General features: G+C 37.3%; 2 protein-coding genes across 2 annotated transcripts; both read left to right on the top strand.

Annotated features, from left to right (window-relative positions):
- The first annotated feature begins 259 nt into the window (after positions 1 to 259).
- Positions 260 to 1,213, top strand: LOC122449199 (putative olfactory receptor 52P1). The gene has a single exon (XM_043480715.1). The coding sequence runs from the start codon at positions 260 to 262 to the stop codon at positions 1,211 to 1,213; it is 954 nt and encodes a 317-aa protein (XP_043336650.1).
- A 13,462-nt stretch (positions 1,214 to 14,675) lies between these two features.
- LOC122449222 (putative olfactory receptor 52P1) lies at positions 14,676 to 15,699 on the top strand. Its single transcript, XM_043480772.1, has one exon. The coding sequence runs from the start codon at positions 14,676 to 14,678 to the stop codon at positions 15,627 to 15,629; it is 954 nt and encodes a 317-aa protein (XP_043336707.1). The 3' UTR covers positions 15,630 to 15,699.
- Positions 15,700 to 27,020: the final 11,321 nt, after the last annotated feature.

The following is a 27,020-nucleotide window of genomic DNA, read 5'->3' on the forward strand; positions in this document are numbered from 1 at the left end:
GTCAGGAGAAAAATTTTAAATAACAATGCAGTCTTCTTAATTGCAGATGAAATATTGGAATTTAATATGGTAAAATAATTTACCTATCCATAGAATAACAGAAGTTTTGGGAAAAGTCAGCTCCTCAGAAAGATCATTAAGTATCTAAAATTTTCATATACATGGCCATGGAAGAATTAATCTTGTCATCCTGCTTTTTGCTCATAGGAAGAGTCACTTGCCTATTATTATCTGAGCATGGGAACTGTCCAGTTTTAACATGGCAGACGATACTACTCATCACTACATTTCATCTTTCTTCTTGGTTGGTATTCCTGGCTTGCAAGATTTTCACTGCTGGATCGGCATTCCTGTCTGCCTCCTGTTTTCCCTGACCATGCTGGGGAACAGTATAATCATCATTACCATCAAACTAGAGCCAAGCCTCCACCAGCCTATGTATTTCTTCCTTTGCATGCTGGCAGTGAATGATATGGCCCTTGCCTCTTCCACAGCCCCCAAGATGCTTGGCATCTTTTGGTTGGAGGCACATTGGATTGACTTTGATATCTGCTTAGCACAGTTGTATTTCATCCACACATTTTGCATAATTGAGTCAGCCCTCTTAGTTGCCATGGCCTTTGATCGCTATATAGCTATTTGCATCCCACTACATTATACAACCCTCCTGACAACAACAATGGTAGTTAAAATGGGTCTAGCTAGTGTGGTCCGAGCTATCTTCATGGTTTTGCCAGGTCCCTTTCTCATTAGAAGACTACCATATTATACCAAATATGTCATCAATAATGCCTATTGTGAGCACATGGCTGTGGTGAAATTGGCTAGTGCAAACACCCATGTTAACAGAACATATGGAATCTCTGTGGCCCTTTCAGTGATGGTATTGGACCTCGGGCTCATAGCCACACCCTATCTCAAAATCCTTCAGGCGGTCTTCCGGCTCTCCTCTCAGCATGCCCGCTCAAAAGCACTGGGCACCTGTGCCGCCCATGTGTGCACCATCCTTGTCTCCTACACACCTGCCCTCTTTAGCTTTCTAACTCACCGCATTGGCAAGAAGGTGCCTCCAAGTGTCCGTATCATTTTTGCAAGTTTGTACCTTCTGGTGCCCCCCACAGTCAATCCCTTGGTATATGGTGTCAAGACAAAGCAGATTCATGACCAGGTGATTGGTCTCTTTTTCCTAAACAAAAAAATTTCTGAAAACTAAAACATGTAAATTCCAGTCCAAATTTGTAGAACATGATCCTCAACGTCATGGCTACAGTGATGAATAACTCAGCCCTAGTCTCCAACTATTTTTTCCGGGGTTTTCTATGACTTACTTATGACAAACTGTGGAAAAATTCTTCAATAGATGGGAATACCAGGACACCTGACCTGCCTCCTGAGAAATGCATATTCAGGTCAAGAAGCAAGAGTTAGAATGGGACATGGAACAACAGACTGGTTCCAAATAGGGAAAGGAGTATGTCAAGGCTATATATTGTCACCCTGCTTATTTAACTTATATGCAGAGTACATCATGCAAAATGCCAGGTTGGATGAAGCACAAGCTAGAATCAAGATTGCTGGGAGAAATATTTATAATGTCAGATATGCAGATGACACCACCCTTATGGCAGAAAGCAAAGAAGAACTAAAGAGCCTCTTGATGAAAGTGAAAGAGGAGAGTGAAAAAGTTGGCTTAAAACTCAACATGCAGAAAAATAAGATCATGGCATCTGGTCTCATTACTTGATTGCAAAGAGATGGGGAAACAGTGGAAACAGTGAGAGACTTTATTTGGGGGGGGCACTCCAAAATCACTGCAGATGTTGACTGCAGCCATGAAATTAAAAGATTCTTGCTCCTTGGAAGAAATGCTATGACCAACCTAGACAGCATATTAAAAAACAGAGACATACTTTGCCAACAAAGGTCTGTCTAGTCAAAACAAATGTCCGTCTAGTCAAAGTTTTTCCTGTAGTCATGTATGGATGTGAGAGTTGGACTATAAAGAAAGCTGAGCACCAAAGAATTGATGCTTTTCAACTGTGGTGTTGGAGAAGACTCTTGAGAGTCCCTTGGACTGCAAGGAGATCCAACCCGTCCATCCTAAAGGAAATTGGTCCTGAATATTCATTGGAAGGACTGATGCTGTAGTTGAAACTCCAATACTTTGGCCACCTGATGTGAAGAACTGACTCATTGGAAAAGACCCTGATGCTGGGAAAGATTGAAGACAGGAGAAGAAGGGGACAACAGAGGATGAGATGGTTTGATGACATCACTGCCTCGATGAACATGAATTTGAGCAAGCTCCAGGAGTTGGTGATGGACAAGGAACCTGGTGTGCTGCAGCCTATGGAGTCACAAAGAGTTGGACACAACTGAGTGACTGAACTGAACTGATGCCTTATAGCAGCAATATTTGGTGCTGTATATTTTACCTTTAAAAAGTGATCTTTATAAACTTATGTTATAATAAAACCAAATCAGAATGGTATCAAAAAGTTCCACTTGGAAAATATTTAATATATTTCACCAAAATTTTTTATTTTCTATATAGTTTAATATTCAGTTATTTCAATATTATTTTACCTCATATCCCCAAATGTGATATAACTAAATAAATAGTATAAGAATATAAAAACACTCAGTTCATTTTCTCAGGTTGATTTCTGAATATATGTTTTATCAATTCACACTAACCACAGTTTTGTTTTTATTAATTAGTATGCCTTTAGGCAAACTTTAATTACCTTTTTTACCTAAAATGTATATATGAGCCAAAACTACAGTTGTCTGCAGTCTAGACTTCTGCTTTCTGTGTCACAATATAAGCTAGGATAACTATGGGGACTTATAGCAAAACCAAATTGATTTAATCGTAAGGAAGAGAAATTTCTTTCAATCAAACCATTAGTTGACAAATATGTTACGATTTCAATCAGTCCCTAATATGTTCATATAACTTACCCAACTTAATACTACACAATGGACTTAAATAGTAAAGAACTCATTCTTTGTACACTCAAGTCACTAACAGGACCTGTGGTCAACATCTTTTATTGCACAGAATTTTGACAATTATTCCCAATAGGGACCATTTCACCTGGAAAGAAAAACGTTGCATAGTGGTTAAGAGTGTAATCTCTTTTGACAGAATGCTTGAACCAGTTGTCAGTCTTTGGATATGTTCTTAAACTGATAGATGTACATCAGTTCTTTCATCTGTAAAAGGTTTATAAGGATGTAATTCAGAAGATCAAAGCAAGGAGTAAATGATTAGCACAAAGTGTGCTTAGAACAGATTTTGGAATTTACTATGTACAGTATGAGCTAAATTTATTTTTAACTTATGAAAATAGATTTTTTTCAGATACTATTGCTAATTATTAAATATGAAAGTGAAAGTCACTCAGTCATGTCCAACTCTTTGAGACCCATGGACTATACTGTCCATGGAATTCTCTAGGCCAGAATACTGAAATGGGTAGTCTTTCCTGTCTCCAGGGGATCTTCCCAACCCATGGATTGAACCTAGGTCTCCCGCATTGCAGGTGGATTTTTTACCAGCTGAGCCACAAGGGAAGCCCATTAAATATGAAGATATCAAGAATAATATCAGCTTGTGTGTTTAAACAGAATAGCTGAACACAGATTCAAAAAGAGAGAGAGAGAGAAGCAGCATAAAAAAGCTGAAAACAAAATAATTCATTTTCCAAATAGAATAAATTAGGGGTAAAGTCAATAAATATGATAAGGTATTTAAATATACCTTTATATCCTGCAGTCTATCCTTTTATTCTTGTCTAAGGCCCCAAGAAGAAACTCAAAGCTCTTTCTATTTGTGGGCAGTGATTTGCCCTGTAATCTCAGTTCTATGATGCCTTCAAGAAAAGTCATTAAGGGAGCAGATCCCAAGAGGACACAGGTGGCCAGTCTGTGAGAGGGCCCCTGGGCCTGGCAAAGTTGGCAGAACCTGTTGGAAGAGCTCTGGGTGCAGAAGTCTAGGGGCAAAGGCAGGGGCCCTGGGAGCCACAGCATCAGGGAACGGTCACTGTCCTGTTCGCCTTGATCCCCACCAAGAGGTAGAAGGGGGTTCTGATCAAAACCAACAAGAAAAAGATCATTGAGTTTCAGTTTGTCTAGCTTTAAGTATGTGCATTTAGCTTCACAAAAATTAAAAATCTCTGATGTGAAAATACAATGCTTAAAAAAAGAGAAAAGATTAACTATAACTTAAGATAAAATTCATGGATCATATTTTCTAGACTATATCAAGAATTATCAAAATTCAACAAATTGACAGCAAATAACACTTTTAAAAGTACTTTAAAAGCTTGAACTGATATTTCCCCAAAGAGAATATAAGAATGGCAAATAAGCACATAAAAAGATTTTCAACATAATTATCTATAAAAGAAATGTAAATTAAAACCATGATGACATAAGAGTAGGCACCCAATAGAATGACCAAATAAAAAATCAAACAAAAAACAAATACTAAGTGCTATCAAGTTTGTGGAGGTGCTGGAATTATTAGCATTATGATTGTTAATAGAAATGCAAAGTTCTACAAGCACTTGAGAAAATAGTTTGGCAGTTCCTTTAAAATTAAATACACTCTTTTCATATAATCCAACAATCCCACTCTTGAGTAACGTCTCTCTAAATTAGACGTAAATTTCAGAAAAGAATCAAAATTATCTTCAAGCAAAAGGATGGCTTTATTGTTCACAATGTTTGCAAACCAGGACACATGACCTTGGGCAATGAGGAAAAAAAGAATCCTCCTGGTGAGGAGACAGATGAGGGGGTGAGGGATTTTTAAGTGCAAAAACTTTAGAAGCCACAGGTGAGATGCTCATAAAGGGATTGAAGCCCATTACAGCCTGATCATAAGTCTTTGCAGCTTGACTCTAAGTTTTTGATGACAGGCTGTCATTGGGGTTTCTTATGGGCCTTCTAGACAGGAAATTCTGTGGAAACTCAAGAGTTCTTACAGTTTTGTTTATGTTTTATATTTAATAATTGATTTTCAAAATTCATGAAACCAAAACAAAGAGAAATAAAGGAGAAAATAGAAAAAAGTACCAAAATCAGTGATTTTAATGTTCTTCTCTCAATAATTAATATAACAGGAAAAAATAGGGATGATATAAAATTTTGAACAAAAATCTTCATCAACTTAATTTATTGGAGATTCAGAGAACACAAAAGAAACACATACAGTACTTGAGTTTCAGGTTTAGCATTCATATGCAAGGGGCTTCCCTGTGACTGAGTCAGATAAAGAATCCGCCTGCAATGCAGGAGACCCTGGTTCGATTCCTGGATCAGTAAGATCCCCTGGAGAAGGAAATGGCAACCCACTCCAGTATTCTTACCTGGAGAATCTCCCGGACAGAAGAGCCTGGCAGGCTACAGTCCATGGGGGTCGCAAGAGTCGGACATGACTGAGCAAATAAACCACCACCACCATTCATATGCAAAAATAGATTACTTGTCAGTGTTATAAAGAATCATGATGTGTAAAGATTGGATAAGAAGAAATCAAATTGCCATCTAAAATATAAAATATATCAATTTTCCCAGCAAAACCAACTAATACATAAAGCAATTATTTTTGACACAATATTAACTTTAAAAATATATAAGGAATATATAGCCTCAAATATGACTTAAAATAAGATTACACTTTTATAGAAACAAATGTTATAAAGTATCTAGAAATCAGCCCCAAATATTAAATATATCTTTTAATTTTAATCTAACAGAAATAACCTGAATTAATCAATGAAGTTATTACAATACATTGTCATTCACAAATTCAATGCAATACAAACCATTCTTTTAATTGTATTTTCTGGGGAATATGGTAACCTGCTGTAAAATTATAAGGAAATTAAAAGTTCATAGATGGGACCTCCCTGGTGGTCCAGTGGTTAAGAACCTGACTGCGGACACAGGGGACATGGGTTCCATCCCTGATCCAGGAAGATCCCACATGCCATGGGGCAGCTGAGCCCATGCACCATGACTTCTGGTGCTCACACGCCTAAAGCCGGTGCCGTCCAGCAGGAGAAGCTGCCATAGCGAGAAGCCCGCACTCAACAGCAGAGTGGTCTCATTTCGCTGCAGCTAGAGAAAGCTCACGTGCAGCAAGGGAGACACAGCTCAGTCACAAATAAATGAATAAATACTTTTGGAAAAAGAATGAATGGGCCAGGTGACAGCCAGCCTTGCTTCTTTTAAAAAAAATAAAAGTTCATAGATGAAATAGTCACTTTTTAAAGGAAAAGTCAGAGCTTTAAAACATAACACAAAAACATGATAATAAAATTAAATATGTAGTCTCAAAAAGATATATAGAACTGTAAAAACAACTGCAAAGTATAATAGAGATCCATCCATTTATGTACAAGAATTTTAAAAAATTTAAGAGGGCTTCCTTACTGGCTCAGACTGTAAAGAATCTGCAATCTTCCTGCAATGCAGGGTACCCAGGTTGGATCCCTGGGACAAGAAAATCCCTTAGAGAAGGGAATGACTACCCACTCCAGAATTCTTGCCTGGGGAATTTCACAGACAGAGAAGGGAACCTGATGGGCCTCAGTACATGGATCACAATGCGTCTAACAGGACTAAGTGACTAGCATGTTCACTTTCACATAATAAATCACTACAAAAAGACAAAAAAAAATTGCAGATATATTTTTTATATCTCTGGTAAAGTTGACTTTTTATATAAAATCAGTAAATAAAAGTGGATTTCTACTTAATATCATATAGACAGAAGGGCATACTCCAAATGAGTAAAATACCAAAATCTTAAATTAAAGCTGTGAAGTTAGTAAAAGTTAATGCAGGAAGATAACTACAAATAAGTATGAAAATTTCAAAAGTACAAAACATACTGTAAGATGTTCATTCAGTTCAGTTCAATTCAGTTGATCAGTCATGTCCTACTCCTTGCGAACCCATGAATCGCAGCATGTCAGGCCTCCCTGTCCATCACCAACTGCCGGAGTCCACCCAAACTCAGGTCCATCGAGTCGGTGATGCCATCCAGCCATCTCATCCTCTGTCATCCCCTTCTCCTCCTGCTCCCGATCCCTCCCAGCATCAGAATCTTTTCCAATGAGTCAGCTCTTCGCGTGAGGTGACGAAAGTATTGGAGTTTCAGCTTCAGCATCAGTCCTTCCAATGAACACCCAGGACTGATCTCCTTTAGGATGGACTGGTTGGATCTCCTTTCAGTCCAAAGGACTCTCAAGAGTCTTCTCCAACAACACAGTTCAAAAGCATCAATTCTTTGGTGCTCAGCTTTCTTCACAGTCCAATTCTCATATCCATAAATGACCACTGGAAAAACCATAGCCTTGACTAGATGGAACTTTGTTGACATAGTGATGTCTCTGCTTTTTAATATGCTGTCTAGGTTGGTCATAACTTTCCTTCCAAGGAGTAAGCGTCTTCTAATTTCGTGGCTGCAATAACCATCCACAGTGATTTTTGGAGCCCAAAAAATAAAGTCTGACACTGTTTCCACTGTTTCCCCATCTATTTCTCATGAAGTGATGGGACTAGATGCCATGATCTTAGTTTTCTGATGTTGAGCTTTAAGCCAACTTTTTCACTCTCCTCTTTCAATTTCATCAAGAGGCTTTTTAGTTCCTCTTCACTTTCTGCCATAAGGGTGGTGTCATCTGCATATCTGAGGTTATTGATACTTCTCCCGGCAATCTTGAATCCAGCTTGTGCTTCCTCCAGCCCACCATTTCTCATGATGTACTCTGCATATAAGTTAAATAAGCAGGGTGACAAAATACAGCCTTGATGTACTCCTTTGCCTACTTGGAACCAGTCTGTTGTTCCATGTCCAATTCTAACTGTTGCTTCCTGACCTGCATATAGGTTTTTCAAGAGGCAGGTCAGATGGTCTGGTATTCCCATCTCTTTCAGAATTTTCCACAGTTGATTGTGATCCACACAGTCAAAGGCTTTGGCATAATCAATAAAGCAGAAATAGATGATTTTCTGGAACTCCCTTGCTTTTTTGATTATCCTACAGATGTTGGCAATTTGATCTCTGGTTCCTCTGCCTTTTCTAAAACCAGCTTGAACATCTGGAAGTTCACGGTTCACATACTGTTGAAGCCTGGCTAGAAGAATTTTGAGCATTACTTTACTAGTGTGTGAGATGAGTGCAATTGTGTGGTAGTTTGAGCATTCTTTGGCATTGTCTTTCTTTGGGATTAGAATGAAGACTGACCTTTTCCAGTCCTGTGGCCACTGCTGAGTTTTCCAAATTTGCTGGCATATTGAGTGCCGCACTTTCACAGCATCATCTTTTAGGATTTGAAATAGTTCAACTGGAATTCCATCATCTCCACTGGCTTTGTTCATAGTGATGCTTCCTAAGGCCCACTTGACTTCACATTCCAGGATGTCTGGCTCTAGGTGAGTGATCACACCACCGTGATTATCTTGGTTGTGAAGATCTTTTTTGTAGTTCTTCTGTGTATTCTTTCCACCTCTTCTTAGTATCTTCTGCTTTCGTTAGGTCCATATCATTTCTGTCTTTTATTGAACCCATCTTTGCATGAAATGTTCCCTTGGTATCTCTAATTATCTTGAAGAGATCTCTAGTCTTTCCCATTCTATTTTTTTCCTCTATTTCTTTGCACTGATCACTGAGGAAGGCTTTCTTATCTCTCCTTGCTATTCTTTGGAACTCTTCATTCAAATGGATATATCTTTCCTTTTATCCTTTGCTCTTTGCTTCTCTTCTTTTCACAGCTATTTGTAAGACCTCCTCAGCAGCCAATTTGCTTTTTTGCATTTATTTTTCTTGGGGATGGTCTTGATCCCTGTCTCCTGTACAATGTCAGGAACCTGCATCCATAGTTCATTAGGCACTCTGTCTATCAGATCTAGTCCCTTAAATCTATTTCTCACTTCCACTGTATAATCATAAGAGATTTGATTTAGGTCATACCTGAATGGTCTAGTGGTTTTCCCTACTTTCTTCAATTTAAATCTGAATTTGGCAATAAGGAATTCATGATCTGAGCCTCAGTCAGTTCCCAGTCTTGTTTTTTCTGACTGTATACAGCTTCCCCATCTTTGGCTGCAAAGAATATAATCAATCTGATTTCAGTATTGACCATCCGGTGATGTCCATGTGTAGAGTCCTCTCTTATGTTGTTGGAAGAGGGTGTTTGCTATGACCAGTGCATTCTCTTGGCAGAACTCTATTAGCCTTTGCCCTGCTTCATTCTGTACTCCAAGGCCAAATGTGCCTCTTACTTCAGGTGTTTTTTGACTTCTTACTTTTGCGTTCCAGTCCCCTATAATGAAAAGGACATCTTTTTTAGGTGTTAGTTCTGGAAGGTCTTGCAGGTCTTCTTAGAACCATTCAACTTCAGCTTCTTCAGCTTTACTTGTTGGGGCATAGACTTGGATTACTGTGATATTGAATGGTTTGCTTTGGAAATGAACAAAGATCATTCTGTCTTTTTTGAGATTGCATCCAAGTACTGCATTCCAAAATGCATTCCAAATTCTTTTGTTGACTATGATGGCTACTCCATTTCTTCTATGGGAATCTTGCCCACAGTAGTAGATATAATGGTCATCTGAGTTAAATTCACTTATTCCAGTCCATTTTAGTTCGCTGATTCCTAAAATGGTCACACTCACTGTTGCCATCTCCTGTTTGACCACTTTCAATTTGCCTTGATTCATGAACCTGGCATTCCAGGTTCCTTTGCAATATGCTCTTTATAGCATCAAACTTTGCTTCTATCACAAGTCATAGCCACAGCTGGGTATTTTTGCTTTGGCTCTGTCTCTTTATTCTTTCTGGATTTATTTCACCACTGATCTCCAGTAGCATATTGAGCAACTACCAGCCAGGGAGGTTCATCTTCGGTGTCCTATCTTTTTCAAATGTATAAAAATATTAAATCATTATGTTGTATTCCTGAAACCATAACCAAGTAGGAACCTATAGGGTCTTCCCAGGACAGCCCCCATCCTATCCTCCACCTATCTCTTGTTTGTAGAAAAATGTTAGCTTCACAGGCCTTCCTCTAGTTACAAAGAATGAGTTTCATGAGAGAAAATGCAGAAAGAAAGGAAAACTATGAAGCAAAGCAAGGCAATAATAGTTTGGCCACTAAACAAAGTCAAGGACCTTTAACTTCCTCCTCAACAGCTATTGATAATATCATGAGCCATGTCCTTTGAGCTGTTTTGCAGATACTGAAACCACCACTGGGAAGAAGTTAACTATATGCTGATCACAAGCACAAAGATCCCAGACTGTTTGAAATCAGGTTGATGATGTTGACTCTGGATTACACACCAATGACCAATTACATTGAGATCTCTGCCTATCCACACCACAATGGTTCTATCTTCTTACAACTCAGATGCAAAACGATCATACAAGGGCAAAAAAGCAGTTCTAGGAAGAACCCCACTTGTTCCTGGAAAACTAAGACATATACCAACATCCCCCTCCACTGACCTTGACCTTAAAGTCTTGCCTTAATCATCCCTTGGGCTTCCCTGATAGCTCATTTGGTAAAGAATCAGCCTGCAATTCAGGAGACCCCACTTCAGTTACTGGGTTGGGAAGATATGCTGGAGAAGGGATAAGCTATCCACTCCAGTATTCTTGGACCTCCCTTGTGACTCAGCTGGTAAAAAAAAAAAAAAAATCTGCTTGCAATGTGGGAGAACTGGGTTCAATTCCTGGGTTGGGAAGATCCCCTGAAAAAGGGAAAGGCTACCCACTCCAGTATTCAGGCCTGGAGAATTCCATGGATTATATACTCTATGGTATTGCAAAGAGTCAGACACGACTGAGAGACTTACACTTTCACTTCACTTTCAGTCATCCCCTAGGTGACAATTTGATTTGTGAACTAAGTTCCTGCTTCTCCATTCTCTGGAGATTGAATAAAACTTGTGTTGCTTCAATCTCAGCTTAGTTTTCATTTTGACTATGCAAACCTGAACAGGAAAAGAACCTTCCTTGCCTAAACAGGGGGCCTCAGTTGGGCTAGGGACCAAATAAGGGTCCATATGACCTAATTCGTTAGCAAAACTAACATAATATTGTATGTTAATCATAATTCATTTTTTTTAATACTACATTCTGCAATGGAGAAACACATAAGAGCTATCAATACAAGTTCTGGGGAGTTTAAAATATTGACATAGCTCTTTCAGAAGCATGGGACTTCCCAGGTGGCCCACCCACCAGTGCAGGAGACATGAGAGATGTGGGTCCCAACCCTGGGTTGGGATGGCATGAAAATGCACTCCAGTATTTTTGCCTGGAGAATCCCCTGGGCAGAGGAGCCTAGCAGGCTACAGTCCATAGAGTTGCAAAGAGTCAGACATGACTGAAGTGACTTAGTACACACGCATTCCAGAAGTACGTTGCTATTGCCCTGTATTTATTGTTGGCCCAGTCCTCTTTTCAACTTTATGTCTCCTAAGGGATCCATCAGGCTTGCAAACAGAGGGGCCTCCTGAGCATTGGAATAACCCATTAAAAAGTAACCATAACTATCAACTTAACCACAGAGTCCTCACTGTTCCAATGGTAACCACTGTCATATTTTTAAACCATTCCCACATATACATATTGGCCTACATGCCACAATGCAAGACAATCATTTGAGAATTTGCAGAGAAGAGCAGTTATCTTTTATTATCATCTATGATATATCATGCGCTGTGAGATAGAATTCAAGATAAAACTAGTGAAAGTAAAGCAGGAAAGGAGGATTTATAAATTTATAAATGATGTTACACATTTTTAAGAAACAACTGAGTAATGTCAGTAATGTGATTTGGTAGTAGAGAAGAGGAACCAAGTAAAATCGTATATATAAATATACACATATTGTGTTACTATTATTTATGGAAGAGCATAACTGTTTTTGGAAATTTCTGCTAAAGGGAAGTTTCTGGTTATATAACTCATAACCAGAAACAATTTTGAAAGCACATATTCTAAGAAGACAGTTGAAATAAATGAAGGGTAGTTAATGACTATGAATAAACAAACCATCTCTGGTGAGTCAGAAGCCTTGAGAGCAAGATAACAGTCTGTGAAATTCTTAAGAGACTGTAAAGGATGTAGAGAAACATTACATCAATCATTCCTCAGAATCTACAGAGAGTTTACTGAGATTGTGTACCTTTCTTGGATGTGCATAGTCTGATGAAGGAGATTCACTTGAAAATAAATGCACACAAAACATAAGGTAAGAGATCTAACAGAAATAGCGACTTAATAGCTGCTTGACTGAGGTACTAGAGATAAACAGAGGAGGCAAGGATAATTCTGACAATTCCTAGTTTAATGGCTGGGTGGCTGTTGTTGTCAGCAAAATAAGATACGATTACATGGAAGAGGAGGGGAGAACTCACTGAATTAAGTTTGGGGATTTTTTTTGTGTGATTATTAAAATACCTTAATATAAATTTATAATGCATTCAACAAAGACTGTTTAGAAAATACCATGGCATTCCAAAAGAGTCCTCTCTACTGGAGTGGTGGATTTCAGCCAAGCGCAATGCTAACTGACTGAGCAACAGGCAAAATATCAAAGCCCAGGGTGTCAGAAAGAATTAAATACTTGTATGGTTTGGAAGCAGATGGAACAATAGCGACAGCAGAAACGTTAGAGAGGTCTTGAGCAGATATTCTGACTACCTAAGCAGATTGTCTGCTGAGGCTAATATAAAGAATGACTTTATTGAAACAAGTGAATTTCTCCAAAATTTCTTTCAACATAAACCTGAGAGAAGACAGAGAAGAACTTCTAGATGGAAGGGGTGACTATACAAGCAGACTATGACTTAGGGGTAGTTCTCCATAATTTCCTGTCTGTGTGCCACCTTCTAGGGCTCTGACAGGAAGCCTCCTTCCTTTAAAGCAAGGGGAAGTCACTTTTTCTTGGTAAGGATTATGTTATCATCTTATAAATAAATTTGTTGGAAACTAAAAGTCTATTTTCAATTATTATATTTATCAAGAGAAATTATTCTTGTTTATAATGTAACTACTTCTAGCTAAAAGGTATGGGTTTATTTCTAGGTGGTTAACCTCTTGTGTGTTTGATTCTCCCAGAGACAGGTGTACGAATGGAACCTGGCAAAGTTTCCAAGTGGAAAGTAATCATTTAAGGATTTGCAAAGAGAAGAAGTTTAATAGATACTTGAAAACTTTTCATATTTAAATGTTCACTATTGTAGATTTTGTCTTAATTTTTTTCCCTGTCTAGGTTATAGAGTTTGTCCCTTATGTAGTAGTTTCCAAAACTCTAGGATTCTAAATTGTAGCTAAAGTTAAGTTTTGAATTTTTTTGGAAATATTTATGACCGATTTTACATTTTCAATTTCTTACAATAATACACTTCAAATGCTTACTCACATAGGCCAAGTGTATCATATGTTTAATAGAGGAAGACACATAACCTGACAGGTTTTCTTTTTTTCATACAGATATTATTAAAACAACTATACAAGGAACGATTTCCATTAGGTATATTTCTCAATATACATTAACTTTCATGTAAATGGAACTCAGGATCACAGAGCAAGATGTTGGGGACAATTATACACTAAAAAGCACGTTAAGATAAATGGAGTGCATATTCCAGAATTACAGTACTAGGTAGAAACTGGATCTTAGGAAGGATAGGGCCCAGTTATTATAACTGAAGAAGGTGGTCAGGGCAAGAGTCATCAGAAACTACTTTTGCTGTTAAGACCAAAAAAGCTGAATTGCATTTTCTTTGCTCTTCTCTCTCATCAGGAAGGTTGGATGCCAAATTCAGATGTAGGGCTGCCTTCAGCAGGGATTGTTGGCTTTCCAGAAATAAGGCTGAGCTTAGCAACACTTCTGTGCTTATTTGCAGCACCTATAGATCATTTGATAGCATAAAGAAATAAAACATCCATTTTTTTTTCCTTTTTATATGGTTGTGATATGCTGTCCATCTTCAGATATTCTTATGGAGTCAATCTAAAATAGGAAAAATTTGTCTTTGGTTGATGATTAAGCCCTTATTGTCCTTATTTTCATGTTTTGTTTTTATGCTTTAGAGTCAGGTCTTATTCTATTATGTGCTCTATGGATAAGAGTATTATTAAAATAATGATTGCATTTTGAAATCTATGTTAATTTTTATGTGTGTTTATGTATGTGTATTCATACTTGATCTCAATTTTCTTGAAAAGACAACTTGACTTACTTCTTTTCTAAAACTGTTTATATAAGAATCCAGCACTGGCTTTGGCACAGTGATGAAGTTATTATGTTGCTAACTGATCCTTTAACAAGAAATACATGCTATAGGTAGAACTGGGAAAAAAAAAAACCCTGAAAACTCAGGAAAAAATATCTGAAATAAATAAATTCAATCTTTTCATTTGCAGGTGAAGATTCCAGGACTAAGTATGGGGACGTGGTTAACCTGATGATTGACAGAGGTTTAGAAGAAGAGTCAGCCCTTCAAGCAGGTCATTACACAGTGTGCCTGGATTCCACACATACAGGACTATGGAAAAAACAGTCTGTCATCCTACTTTCTGCACAGAGGGATTTGACCAGCTACTTTCTGTCTAAGCATGCAACCTAGTGACTTTTAACATGGCAGACAATACTACTCATCACTACATTTCATCTTTCTTCTTGGTTGGTATTCCTGGCTTGCAAGATTTTCACTGCTGGATCGGCATTCCTGTCTGCCTCCTGTTTTCCCTGACCATGCTGGGGAACAGCATAATCATCATTACCATCAAACTAGAGCCAAGCCTCCACCAGCCTATGTATTTCTTCCTTTGCATGCTGGCAATGAACGACATGGCCCTTGCTTCTTCCGTGGCCCCCAAGATGCTTGGCATCTTTTGGTTGGATTCTCACAGATTTGACTTTAATATCTGCTTAGCACAAATGTATTTCATCCACACATTTTGCATAATTGAGTCAGCCTTCCTAGTTGCCATGGCCTTTGACCGTTATGTAGCTATTTGTATCCCACTACGTTATACAACCATCTTGACAACACCAATGGTCATCAAAATGGGTTTAGTCAGTGTGACTCGAGGTATTCTTATGGTTTTACCCTGTCCTCTTCTTATTAAGAGGCTACCATATTACACCAAATATATCATCAATCATGCCTATTGTGAGCACATGGCTATAGTGAAGTTAGCCAGTGCAAACACCCATATTAATAGAGCATATGGAATCTCTGTGGCCCTTTCAGTGATGGTATTGGACCTCGGGCTCATAGCCACATCCTATCTCAAAATCCTTCAGGCAGTCTTCCGGCTCTCCTCTCAGCATGCCCGCTCAAAAGCACTGGGCACCTGTGCCGCCCACGTGTGCACTATCCTTGTCTCCTACACACCTGCCCTCTTTAGCTTTCTAACTCACCGCATTGGCAAGAAGGTGCCTCCAAGTGTCCATATCATTTTTGCAAGTTTGTACCTTCTGGTGCCCCCCACACTCAATCCCTTGGTATATGGTGTCAAGACAAAGCAGATTCGTGACCGAGTGATTGGTCTCTTTTTCCCAAACAAAAGAATTTCTGAAAACTAAGATATTTAAAAACAAACCCATGGTGGTAGACTCGGTTTCATGGAGACATAGTACATTAACAAAAGTTACAACCTGGTCCCCAACGTCTTTATTGATCCATCTATGGCTTTAATCAGGGATATTTGATGCTGTACCTTTATTTTTTTTTTCTCTATTTTCAATTTCTATGCTTTCTTTCCTTTAGAAATAAAGGTGTGTTTCTTCACATTCACAAAATGTTAAATTATTGAAATATTTATCATTTCAATAAATGTTAGCAACAATTGTTACTTATTGTTAATATTACCTCACATTCTATATTTATTCATAATATTTAATAATATCCACACATGTGAAATGACTAGTTTAGTTATTGTAGCAATTTAAAACTTCTCAACATACTGGACATTGCCATTCTTGAAAACATTTTTTTCCATTTTTAATTGTTACATGCTTTGTTTAAAAACTGTAGAGTAAAAATAATTTTCAAGTGTCTTTCTATTTATTATTTTAGTAGCAATGATGAATCAGCATGTCAAAAATGAAGCATATTTCTCTCAATATTTTATATTTATTCCCACACATTTGCTCTTCTTTTAGGTATCATGATAGATTTTTCAGTCTCCTTATGCCTGATAAATTATATTATAATATTTTGGCAGCCTCCTAGGCAAGAGTCACTTCTAGTTTACTAGGAAAATGTCCAATCAGGGTAAGCTGGTAACATGATTTTGGCTCTGCAGTAACACTTGAAACACTTGAACACTTTCACTTCACACTTGTGAAAATCCTATTTATCCACATTCAGTTCCCTTTTTTTTGGCTTCAGAGAATATCAATTTTTCAGTCACATTTATCCAGTGCTGTTTGTAAACAATCTGCTTCCTAATTAAGAACATTAATTTTGCTATGCATGTAGCACAGAGGACCCTAATTTAGGCCCAATTGTAAATGCTCTGTGCAAAGCATCTTTTTACTTTTAGGATTGTTTTATGGAATGAATGCTCATTGAGTTGGAAATTGTTGATTCTTGACAAAGGTTTGAATATATTTTTCAAATACTTATTGGCCAAAGTGTGTTTTCATATGAATGAGCTTCCTAGCCTCTGACATTTTTATTCTGCTGTAGCCATAATTTTACCTATTCATAACTGTATTTGTATCTTATTAACTTTTGTATGAATTATATTACAACTAGCTCTGATTTCTTACAATGATGTAAATCTTCCTTTTTTTTCCCCAATGAATATACTCTGAGAGGCTCTATCAGATATTTTAGAGTAGAGTTCTGGAAAAGATAAATTAATTTCAAATGTTGCTTCTGTTACTAATGACTGGCTGAGTTTCCTTTTTGACTATATAAATTCTGAGTTTCATCATTGATTAAACAGAGGAAATAGCTTTTATACTTTATAATGTTAGAGCAAGGATTAAATTAAATGATGAATAGAAGACAGTTATCACAGTAATCAACAATCTTCTTCCATATTATCATGAATAGTGCCATGATAGGTACTGAAAATTGGAAGATCTGTTAGAAAAGATGTTTTTTCCAAATACCTATAGAGTTCTGAAATAGATAGCTCTACAAAGATATCCTCTTAGTTATTCAACATTCTCCAAAGGGGACATTTCACACTTATTCACCCACCCAAGCCATCCTACAAAATTTATTGTCTCAATAAGTAACACATCAAGTCACTTAAGTCAGTGGGAGAATCAGTTAATGTCATAAAGTATTTATTAAGAGTCAAATACTTGCCCAAATATATGAGAAACAAAGTAGGAAAAATTGAACTAATTTTTATAATGAAAAAATCAGCATATATCCCAGATAATAAAAAAGATAAATTCAGAGTAACAGTTTAAAAATTGTGCAGGTAATTATGGAATACCAAAAACATCATGATGAGACAATTTTCTAAGGTATATTGGAGGAGATGCTATGAAAAGGATGAGTTGAGTCTTGAAGAGTAATGATAACATAGCAGGTAGTAAGGGTGCCCAAGGTTTTCTAAGAGGCAACATCACAATGGAGGTGAATAGACACTGTATGAAAAGTAAAAATACATCCAGAAAAGAGTGATGGCATACTAAAAATGGAGAATAAAACTTAAAGAAAAAAATATATAATTAGAAAAGCAGGAGGGGCATTCAATAAGAAAATGTCTAGTTTTGGGCACCTTGAGAAATAAAGAGTTGTACAATGGGAATGGTGAAAGGGCCATACAATCTTGTATACAATGAATGACCTTGTCTCCAAGTGATAAATCTAGCCAAAACTCTGAATTTATTTAATTAGACACTACACTATATTTTGCACTTATAGAGCCTGATGACCTACTTCACAGAATATGACTTTGTCAAGTCCATGGGGCAATCTGTAGCATACAGGCTAAATCCATCTTGTTGCCTCTTTTCTAAATAAAAAATTTTATTGGATTACCATCATATCCATTGATTAATGTATTGTTGATGGAAGCTTTGGCACAGTAGGGGCAAAGTTGAATAATTAGGACAGAGATCATACAATTAAAAAGCTTAAAATATTCACTGTCAATCCCTTTACATAATAAGTTTGCTGATCTATAATTCAGAGCAACAATTGACTACATCATAATATGTTAGTTGTGGAGAAGGAAATGGCAACTCACTCCAGTATTCTTGCCTGGAGAATCCCAGGGACAGGGGAGCCTGGTGGGCTGCTGTCTATGGGGTTGCACAGAGTCGGACACGACTGAAGTGACTTAGCAGCAGCCGCAGCAGCAGCAATGTGTTAGTTGAGATTCCCCAGGGACTCAGTGGTAAAGAATCTGCCTGCCAATGCAGGTGATGCAGGTTTGATTCCTGGGTTGAGAAGATACCCTGGAGAAGGAAATGGCTACACACTCCAGTATTCTTGCCTGGAAAATACCATGGACGGAGAAGTCAGGTGGGCAACAGTCCTCGAGGTTTCATAAGAGTCAGATATGACTTAGTGACTAAACAACAACAGGTCTGATTTCTTTTAGGATGGATTCATTGGATCTCCTTGCAGTCCAAGGCACTCTTAAGAGTCTTCTCCAACATCACAGTTAAAAAGCATCAATTCTTTGGTACTCAGCTTTCTTTATAGTCCAACTCTCACATCCATACATGACCACTGGAAAAACCATAGCCTTGACTAGATGGACTTTGTTGGCAAAGTAATGTCTCTGCTTTTTAATATTCTGTCTAGGTTGGTCGTGACTTTCCTTCCAAGGGGTAAGCATCTTTTAATTTCATGGCTGCAATCACCATCTGCAGTGATTTTGGAGCCCAGAAAAATAAAGTCTGTCACTCTTTCTATTGTTTCCCCATCTCTTTGCCACGAAGAGATGGGATTGGATGCCATGATCTTAGTTTTCTGAATGTTGAGCTTTAAGCCAACTTTTTCACTCTCCTTTTTCACTTTCATCAAGAGGCTCTTTAGTTCTTCTTCGCTTTCTGCCATAAGGGTGGTGTCATCTGCATGTCTGAGGTTATTGATATTTCTCCTGGCAATCTTGATTCCAGTTTGTGCTTCCTCCAGCCCAGCATTTCTCATGATGTACTCTGCATATAAGCTAAATAAGCAGGGTGACAATATACAGCCTTGACGTACACCTTTTCCTATTTGGAACCAGTCTGCTGTGTTTTCAGCTCATTATTGTGAACACAATCTAAATAGATAGAATTTTGCATAAGGGGAAAATGATGTAAAAAATCAAAACTTGTAATAAATTTAGATAAAGTAGCATTAACAATTTAACAACACTAACAATATAAGAATAAAAGTAAGGATGTCAAATGAAATTCATTTAGTATAATCTAGTACTTGCAAGGTGCTGTCTTCCTAAAGTCATCTGAGAAAGACACAATTGGACAGCTTGGGCCAATTTCAGCACTATAAAGCTTAGCCCTATAGGATTTGTGATATCACTTAAAGATACCATGGGGTTTGGAAAATTATAGTTGTAAAGAGTTTGCATCAGACTCTGCTGGTGTGTAACATCAATAGGACTCATGGTCAGAGAGGCAGGGAGTTTCAGTGGGTTCTACAGTATTGGAAAAACCTAGATTAATTAAATCCTTTCCTACTTTCAAAGCAGTTAATTGTAGCTGGATGAAAATGATGTACACACAAAGTTTATGACATTAACTCTGTAATTATAAAATCATAGTTCATGTGATAAAGTCAAGATCACTGGAATGAAATTTGACAAACCTATAAATCCAGAGGTTTTACCTGCCTCCTGCAAAACCTGTATGCAGGTCAAGAAGCAACAGTTAGAAATGGACATGAAACAATGGGCTGGTTCAAAATCAGGAAAGGAGTAGGTCAAGGCTATATGTTGTCACCTTGTTCCTTTAACTTACATGCAGAGTACATCCTACAAAATGCAGTTATTGAGAGCAATGTCTGTCACTCAAAGCATTGTCAGGAAAAGATATATGGGTTCATGGAGGCTGGGCTCAGATTTGATAATGACCAGCAGCAGAAAATTCCCAAACGGAGCAGTGATGTGCATGGCAGAGAAAGGAATGCTGATCCAGAACTGCACAGACTCCAGGCTAGGGATCCCAATCAGTGTCAGCACCGAGGGCATGAAAACTATGCCATTGAGCTGGGGCATGTTTGTTTTGAACTCTCTAGTTTAGAGAGTCTGATTCAAGATGGCGGTTTTTGTTGAGTATCTTTCTTGCTTTATGTTTTTACCTAGGTTCATACCATCAGTGGTTAAATGTGGTTTCAAATGGCATTTTGACACACATAGTCGTGTTTTTGTTTTTGTTTTTTTTGATGTTGCAGTTAAATTTGGCTGTGAATGTACATAGAGTTTCCCTGAATAATTTATTTTGAATTTTCTTTCTGTTCTCTTTTTTTTGCTATGTATACAGATAGATATAAACACATACACACTTGGAAGCTTACAAATATTCACTATAGAGAGAGGAAGCTCTCCTTCCAGTCAATGTGAACTCCTATGGTTTTTGCAAAATTAGTTGAAAACCATCTCATTGAATGTAGTTGGGTCTTCTAAGTTAACTTCTTGTAAGTTAACAAGATCTGACATAAATGGTGTGCTACATATAACTTTATTTTCTAATCAAAGAACTTCCAATTCATTCAGATAGTCTAGTAGAAGTCTAATAATAATAATAATACCAACACACTCTTAGGAGCTGCTCTAGATCTTGGGAAAATGTTATAAAGTGGCATTATCAAAGATGACACAGGCAAAGCTCTACCTGTGACAATTACACATGACAAGTGGTATGCTAAGTATGCATACGGGACACATAAAGAGGTTGTAACAGAATATTTAGAATCTGCTTTTATCCCAAAGTTGGAACCTAGGGAAATTCTCTGAGTATTATGTATAAAGTTAAATATTTTACAGATAAATAATTAAAATAATATGTAATGACAACAAAGAAATAAGTCAGACATCTGCTATACTAAAATGTGAAACATGAATTTCTCATATGCAAATTTATTTCTGCAAAAACTGAACCGCAAAATTTTTTACCTGATAGAACAATACCTAAAAATTGAAAGTTTTATGATTATTTCTGAAAGAAACTTTTCAATTACCAAAATTTAATCAAATAATGATATCTATATTTTCATATGTACACTAAAATGTATTTTATCAGTATTTTTCTAGAATAACAAAAAAGTATCAAATAATCAAAAAAGTATTAATATGCATCAAATTTTTGGCACTCAGCTTTCTTCACAGTCCAACTCTTAAATCCATACATGACCACTGGAAAAATTATATACATAAAACTTTAGATATATTATGCAATATTGAATAAGTAACTATATTTATTCAGTGGGATTCAAGTTCATGATATGATTACTGATTTAAAATAAGCAGTTTTAATATATTTATTAAAATCCACCTCTGGATACTACCATATAGCTCTATTTTCTGTATGCTCCATTCATCTTTTATGGAAGTGTAGCATATGTTACGAAAGCCATTTGCTGGCAATTTCCATATTTAAGTATTATTATAATTTCTTGGAGGCTTATTTTTCTCTCACATATTGAAAATAGGCACATCATTCATATGACGTTCTCTCCAAACACCTCATCAGTTCAGTTCAGTCAGATCAGTCGCTCAGTCGTATCCACTCTTTGCGACCCCATGAATCGCAGCACGTCAGGCCTCCCTGTCCATCACCAATGCCCGGAGTTTACTCAAACTCACGTCCATTGAGTCAGAAATGCCATCCAGCCATTTCATCCTCTGTCGTCCCCTTCTCCTCCTGCCCCCAACCCCTCCCAGCATCAGGGTCTTTTCAGATGAGTCAACTCTTCGCATGAGGTGGCCAAAGTATTGGAGTTTTAGCTTCAACATCAGTCCTTCCAATGAACACCCAGGACTGATCTCCTTTAGGATGGACTGGTTGGATCTCCTTGCAGTCCCAGGGACTCTCAAGAGTCTTCTCCAAACCACAGTTCAAAAGCATCAATTTTTTGGTGCTCAGCTTCCTTCATAGTCCAACTTTTACATCCATACATGACCACTGGAAAAACCATAGACTTGACTAAATAGAACTTTGTTGGCAATGTAGTGTCTCTGCTTTTTAATATGCTATCTAGGTTGGTCATAACACCTCATAGAACCCAGTAAGTCAATCCAGTATGGCATTTACTTTTAACCCATATTGGTTGATCACACAGATTCTCTTCTTCAGATAGGATTGTGCAAAATTACTTGCAGGCATTATAGAAACACACTCATAAATGAGCCCAAAATGCAGCCATTATTACACTACTCCCTAGTCCCTTAAAGCTGCGATTCAAAGGGTTGTTTGTTTGCTTTTCTAAATCACCATCCATCTTACTGAGGAAGAAACACACCAGTCTCTGCCCAATCTCTGTCCCTGATTAACTTCATTTTCCAATTCCCTATACCCTCACAGAAGCTTAATGTAAGGCCCATATTGTCTTAGTTTACCATTACTGCCTATACTACCTTTTCCTGATTCACATTCTTCTCACGCTTTTTACTCTTGGTATAACATATTAGCTACTCCTTTTGACCTGACACAATATCCTTGCTCCTTCAATTTCTTACTTCTACTTGCTTTATGATCTCATATTATAATCTGTATATTCAACTTCTCCAACAGAGAAGCTCAATGATAGAAAAAAATCACAATTCTGGAAGGGTTTCCAATAAAATGTATGCGGTGCTGAATTCCCTGCTGATTTCCAGACATTCATGTTCATAAATTTCACCTTTCTCTTCAAACTCTCTGCAATAACTCTTTTCTGTTGGTCATAAGATGTTTGTTACATTTTACAAACTCTAGATTCCTTCTCTCTGCTACTCCCTACCCCAGCGGGCATGGACACTCCTCTTTCAGCTAACTCCTAGTTCTGTTTTGATGAGAAGTGAAGTTGCTTAGTCGTGTGTGACTCTTTGTGATCCCATGGACTGTAGCCTACAAGGCTCCTCCTTCTGTGGAATTTTCCAGGCAACAGTACTGGCGTGGGTTGCCATTTCCTTCTCCAGGGGATCTTCCTGACCCAGGGATTGAACCTAGGTCTCCTACATTGCAGATAGATGCTTTACCCTCTTAGCCACCATTATTTCTTTACTTCCTCCCTGATAAATAGTGCATATATATATATATATAAAATTAGTCTTCCCTCAAAATTTGTATATTAATCATGTATTAATTTAGTAGTCATTTCCCTTCTGGTAAAATATAATTCAAACCTACTGGTATATTCACAGATGCTGTGATTTTCTGCTAATATCTGCTGTTTCAATTTAAATGGTGCTATAATTCCCAATGTGTCACTATGAATCACCATATTTTCAAAATCAATTTAAGTGATTTTTAAACCACTGTCATAAGACTTTGTCTCCATAATTCTTGAAAGCTTGTATATTTAGAAAAAATTCAAAATTATAGTTTATCCAAACACATCAAACATTTTAAAGGACTCTTCTAAGTTGATATTTGTGCAGTGCTTAAAATTATTTTGTCTTTAAATACAAATTTTGTTTCCATAATCCAAGTATCTTGTTTTCGTCCAGTCTCAAGACACCCTCCTCTTTTGTTGCTTTTTCGCTCTTACTGTATGTTGTTGACGTGCTGAGTTCCATCGACAACTATAGTCTTCCCCATGGTTCTTTTACTTCTCATTAAAAATGGCCTCATGCCCAGACATATTTTCCAGTCCCATAGTTTCACTAATCACTGTTTCAGAGTAAATAAATAGTCGTATCTGGATAAATCTAACCTGAACAGAGAACTCATCTGCTAAACTGCTTCTTAAACAGTTCCAGCTTGTGAAATTACTCCATTTGGGGGGTTAGGGAGAAATCAAATCACATCTGGCCTTTAAATTCAAGTATTTTTATTTCATCCAGGTTTGCTGGTAGTATAGTCAAAATAGTTCAATAGGTTCAGGATTTCTACAAAGGCCTTTTATTATATATAATTACATATGAGAAGAAAAACCCTCAATTCATCTAGAAGAAAACTGGAAAACCATTCACTCCTTCAAATCCAGTCACACATTCAGTGACTAAATACTTAGCGATAAGAGATTCACTTTTCAAATTTGCTATTAATAGTGGAGATAATTTTAATACATCATCACCATTACAAACATATCTGGCATAAAAATCATATATGACAGGATTCTGCAAACTAATTTAGAATTTTAGAACTTCTTAGCTAAGCTAAGTAATGCTTAGTAATGCTTCCTGTAGGTTTCCTCTTGCACGACGTTGGACCTTCCTATGAGACAAATACTCGTGGCTTGTTGGTTTCTTTTTTTTTGTTTGTTGTTTGTTTTTATACTCTCAACTCAAACATTGCCTGTCTGTGACGAGTCACCTAATAGTTTTAGCAACATTCAAATTTATTAAATATAGCTACTAGGAATATATAATAGGAATGCATTAGTATTTTACTTTCCCCAGACTTGTTTAATGCCAAAAATGCGCAAAACTCAATGCATTTGCAGATGCATTTGCTTTGTTTTCAGCTGTATATATGCATAGTGAAGGAGGGTGGTGTGGACTAGGAAAAGTAAAGAACCAGTCTAAGAAAAATGCTAAGAATTTAAGCATCTTAATGTATGAGTTTCCTCTGTTATTTCAGTATTACCTTTGAATGCTCACATAAGTGAAGCTATATATTTGTTTTAGTTGAAGATATGAAGAGAGTCATTAGGGGTGAGAAGGGGGAAAGAAAGGTGGAAAATGCTAAGTAGACCAAGAGGAACTCAGTAATATTTATTTTACTCCTCATGTCTTAGGTGAGATGCTGACTGTCAGGAAGCATTTAACAAGAGGCCTCCTGTGTGCTGTTTTGGATCTGTCAGGAACCCTCTGGCCCTTATTGATTCCTGAATATTCAGGAATTAAGAGGAGAGGCATGCCTTTCCCTTTCCCAGGGCTGAGGAATCCAGGCATTTCTCATTACAATGATAAGTACCCTCTTCCTTTTTTGAGCCATACGGTAAAAGGTGATTGTTTGCAACTCTCTCTTTGAAAGGTTCGTCTTATGTATTGTAAGTCTGGAATTTTAATCTTTATCTTTGCTGAGAATAACCACCTTGTAAGACAGTATATACGCCCACGCCATGTTTGATTAAAACACCTTTGCTCCATCAGAGCTTTGGTCCCTGTGTCTTTCTTTCTTTCTATTCCTTCTTTCTGTCTTTCTCTCTCTCTCTATTTCTGGCTAATTCCTTGGAGCGCGGAGGCCCGCTGAGCTCACTTTCTTGCCCGGGCTTCTAAGACCCTCTCGAGAAGGTGCACTGTGCCTTTACCCACCCGAGAGGGCGCCCGGTGCCTATGTGCAGCAGCGCAAGCCCTAAGGACAGGGCTCTATTGGCTTTCCGCGTAAACCAGGGGGTGTCAGCCTCTTCTCTCTCTTACTCTCGGAACCACCAGGTTCCGGTCCATTAAAGGACCAACAGCTGACAAATATTATTCTCCTTTTAGGATTTCATAAGAGTGATCATACACAGTTACAGAATCCAATTTCCCACAATCTCCTTAGATCATTTTCTCTGTTTACAATCTCAGAGGCACCTAGAAGAACACATACTCACAAGTTCAAATCACCAATCTTCTTACATGTGTGCACTGGGATGGTAATATATAATTGCACATGCAATTATAATGAAGTTGTTTCCAATAAGACAGATAGAGGACAAATATTATATCAGCAGTTGGGCAAAGGCAGGATGCAATTCCCTTGTTTAAAGGAAATAATAACAAACATATCAAGGGATGTAATGATATGCAACAGTTTATTTTCTCCAGCTTTCAATGGCTTCCAAATGCATGAATATTGGACAAAGTAGGAAGTGCCAATTCCAGGACTCCATTTCCAGTATATACTGAGACTTCTAATTTAACTTCACAAAGCTGAAAGAGAGAGAAGTAGAAACAGAGCTTCCTTTCTAATAAGAGCTAATCCGAATATTTAGATCACTTTATAGGAGATTCCATGAATTTTTTTACTCAGATAAATTTCTTACTTCTATAAACCACCTTGGCAGTAGTCAACTTTGACCAACAATGCTAGGCAACTCCCTATATAGAGTCAACTACCTAATGGATATAAACTGGACCATACAGGCATTTAAAAAAAAATGAGGTATAGTTGATTTAAAATGTGCTAGTTTCAGGCGTATAGCAAAGTGATTCAGTTATACATATGTATACATCTATTTTGCCAGATTATTTTCTCTTATAGGTTATTGCAGAATATTGAATATAATAACCTGGGCAATAAAGCAGGTTCTTATTGGCTATCTATTTTACAGAGAGTAGTGTGTATCTGTTAATCCCAAACGTCTCATCTTTCCCTCTCTCTGGCCCTTTCTCCTTTGGGAACCATAAGTTTGTTTCATATGATTCTGGGTATATTTCTTTTTTGTGTATAAATTCATTTGTATCAATTTTTCAGATTCCACATGTAAGTCATATCATATGATAATTGTCTTTCTCTGTCTGGCTTACTTCACTTAGTATGACAATTTCTAGGTCCATTCATGTTGCTGCAAATGGCATTATTTCATTCTTTTATATGGCTGAGTAATATTTCATCTTATGTTTTACATAAGAAAAGATTGTTGACTTTGGGAGGATACTTATTGGTTTGTGAAGTAAGATTTCCACATAGATGCATTGTAATTATTATTATTTTCATTACAAAGTCAGTCACAACAAGAAGTAGGGAGCTCTGAAACTGTCACAATCCTTTCTATGGGATAGTCCAGATGAACATACAGTTAGTTTGTACTCATATTTCTGTCTTCTTGCTTGCTTCAAGTGCACTAACCTAGTCTGTGTGTTCAGAGCCAATTCAGGCAAAATCTTGGGTAAACATACTTCTTATTACTCATGACCATTATGT

Source organism: Cervus canadensis, chromosome 11 (assembly GCF_019320065.1).
Source record: "Cervus canadensis isolate Bull #8, Minnesota chromosome 11, ASM1932006v1, whole genome shotgun sequence".
Taxonomy (NCBI): Eukaryota; Metazoa; Chordata; class Mammalia; order Artiodactyla; family Cervidae; genus Cervus; species Cervus canadensis.

Coding starts and splice junctions, on each gene's coding strand:
- LOC122449199 (XM_043480715.1), top strand. CDS start 260: ATGGCAGACGATACTACTCATCACTACATTTCATCTTTCTTCTTGGTT.
- LOC122449222 (XM_043480772.1), top strand. CDS start 14,676: ATGGCAGACAATACTACTCATCACTACATTTCATCTTTCTTCTTGGTT.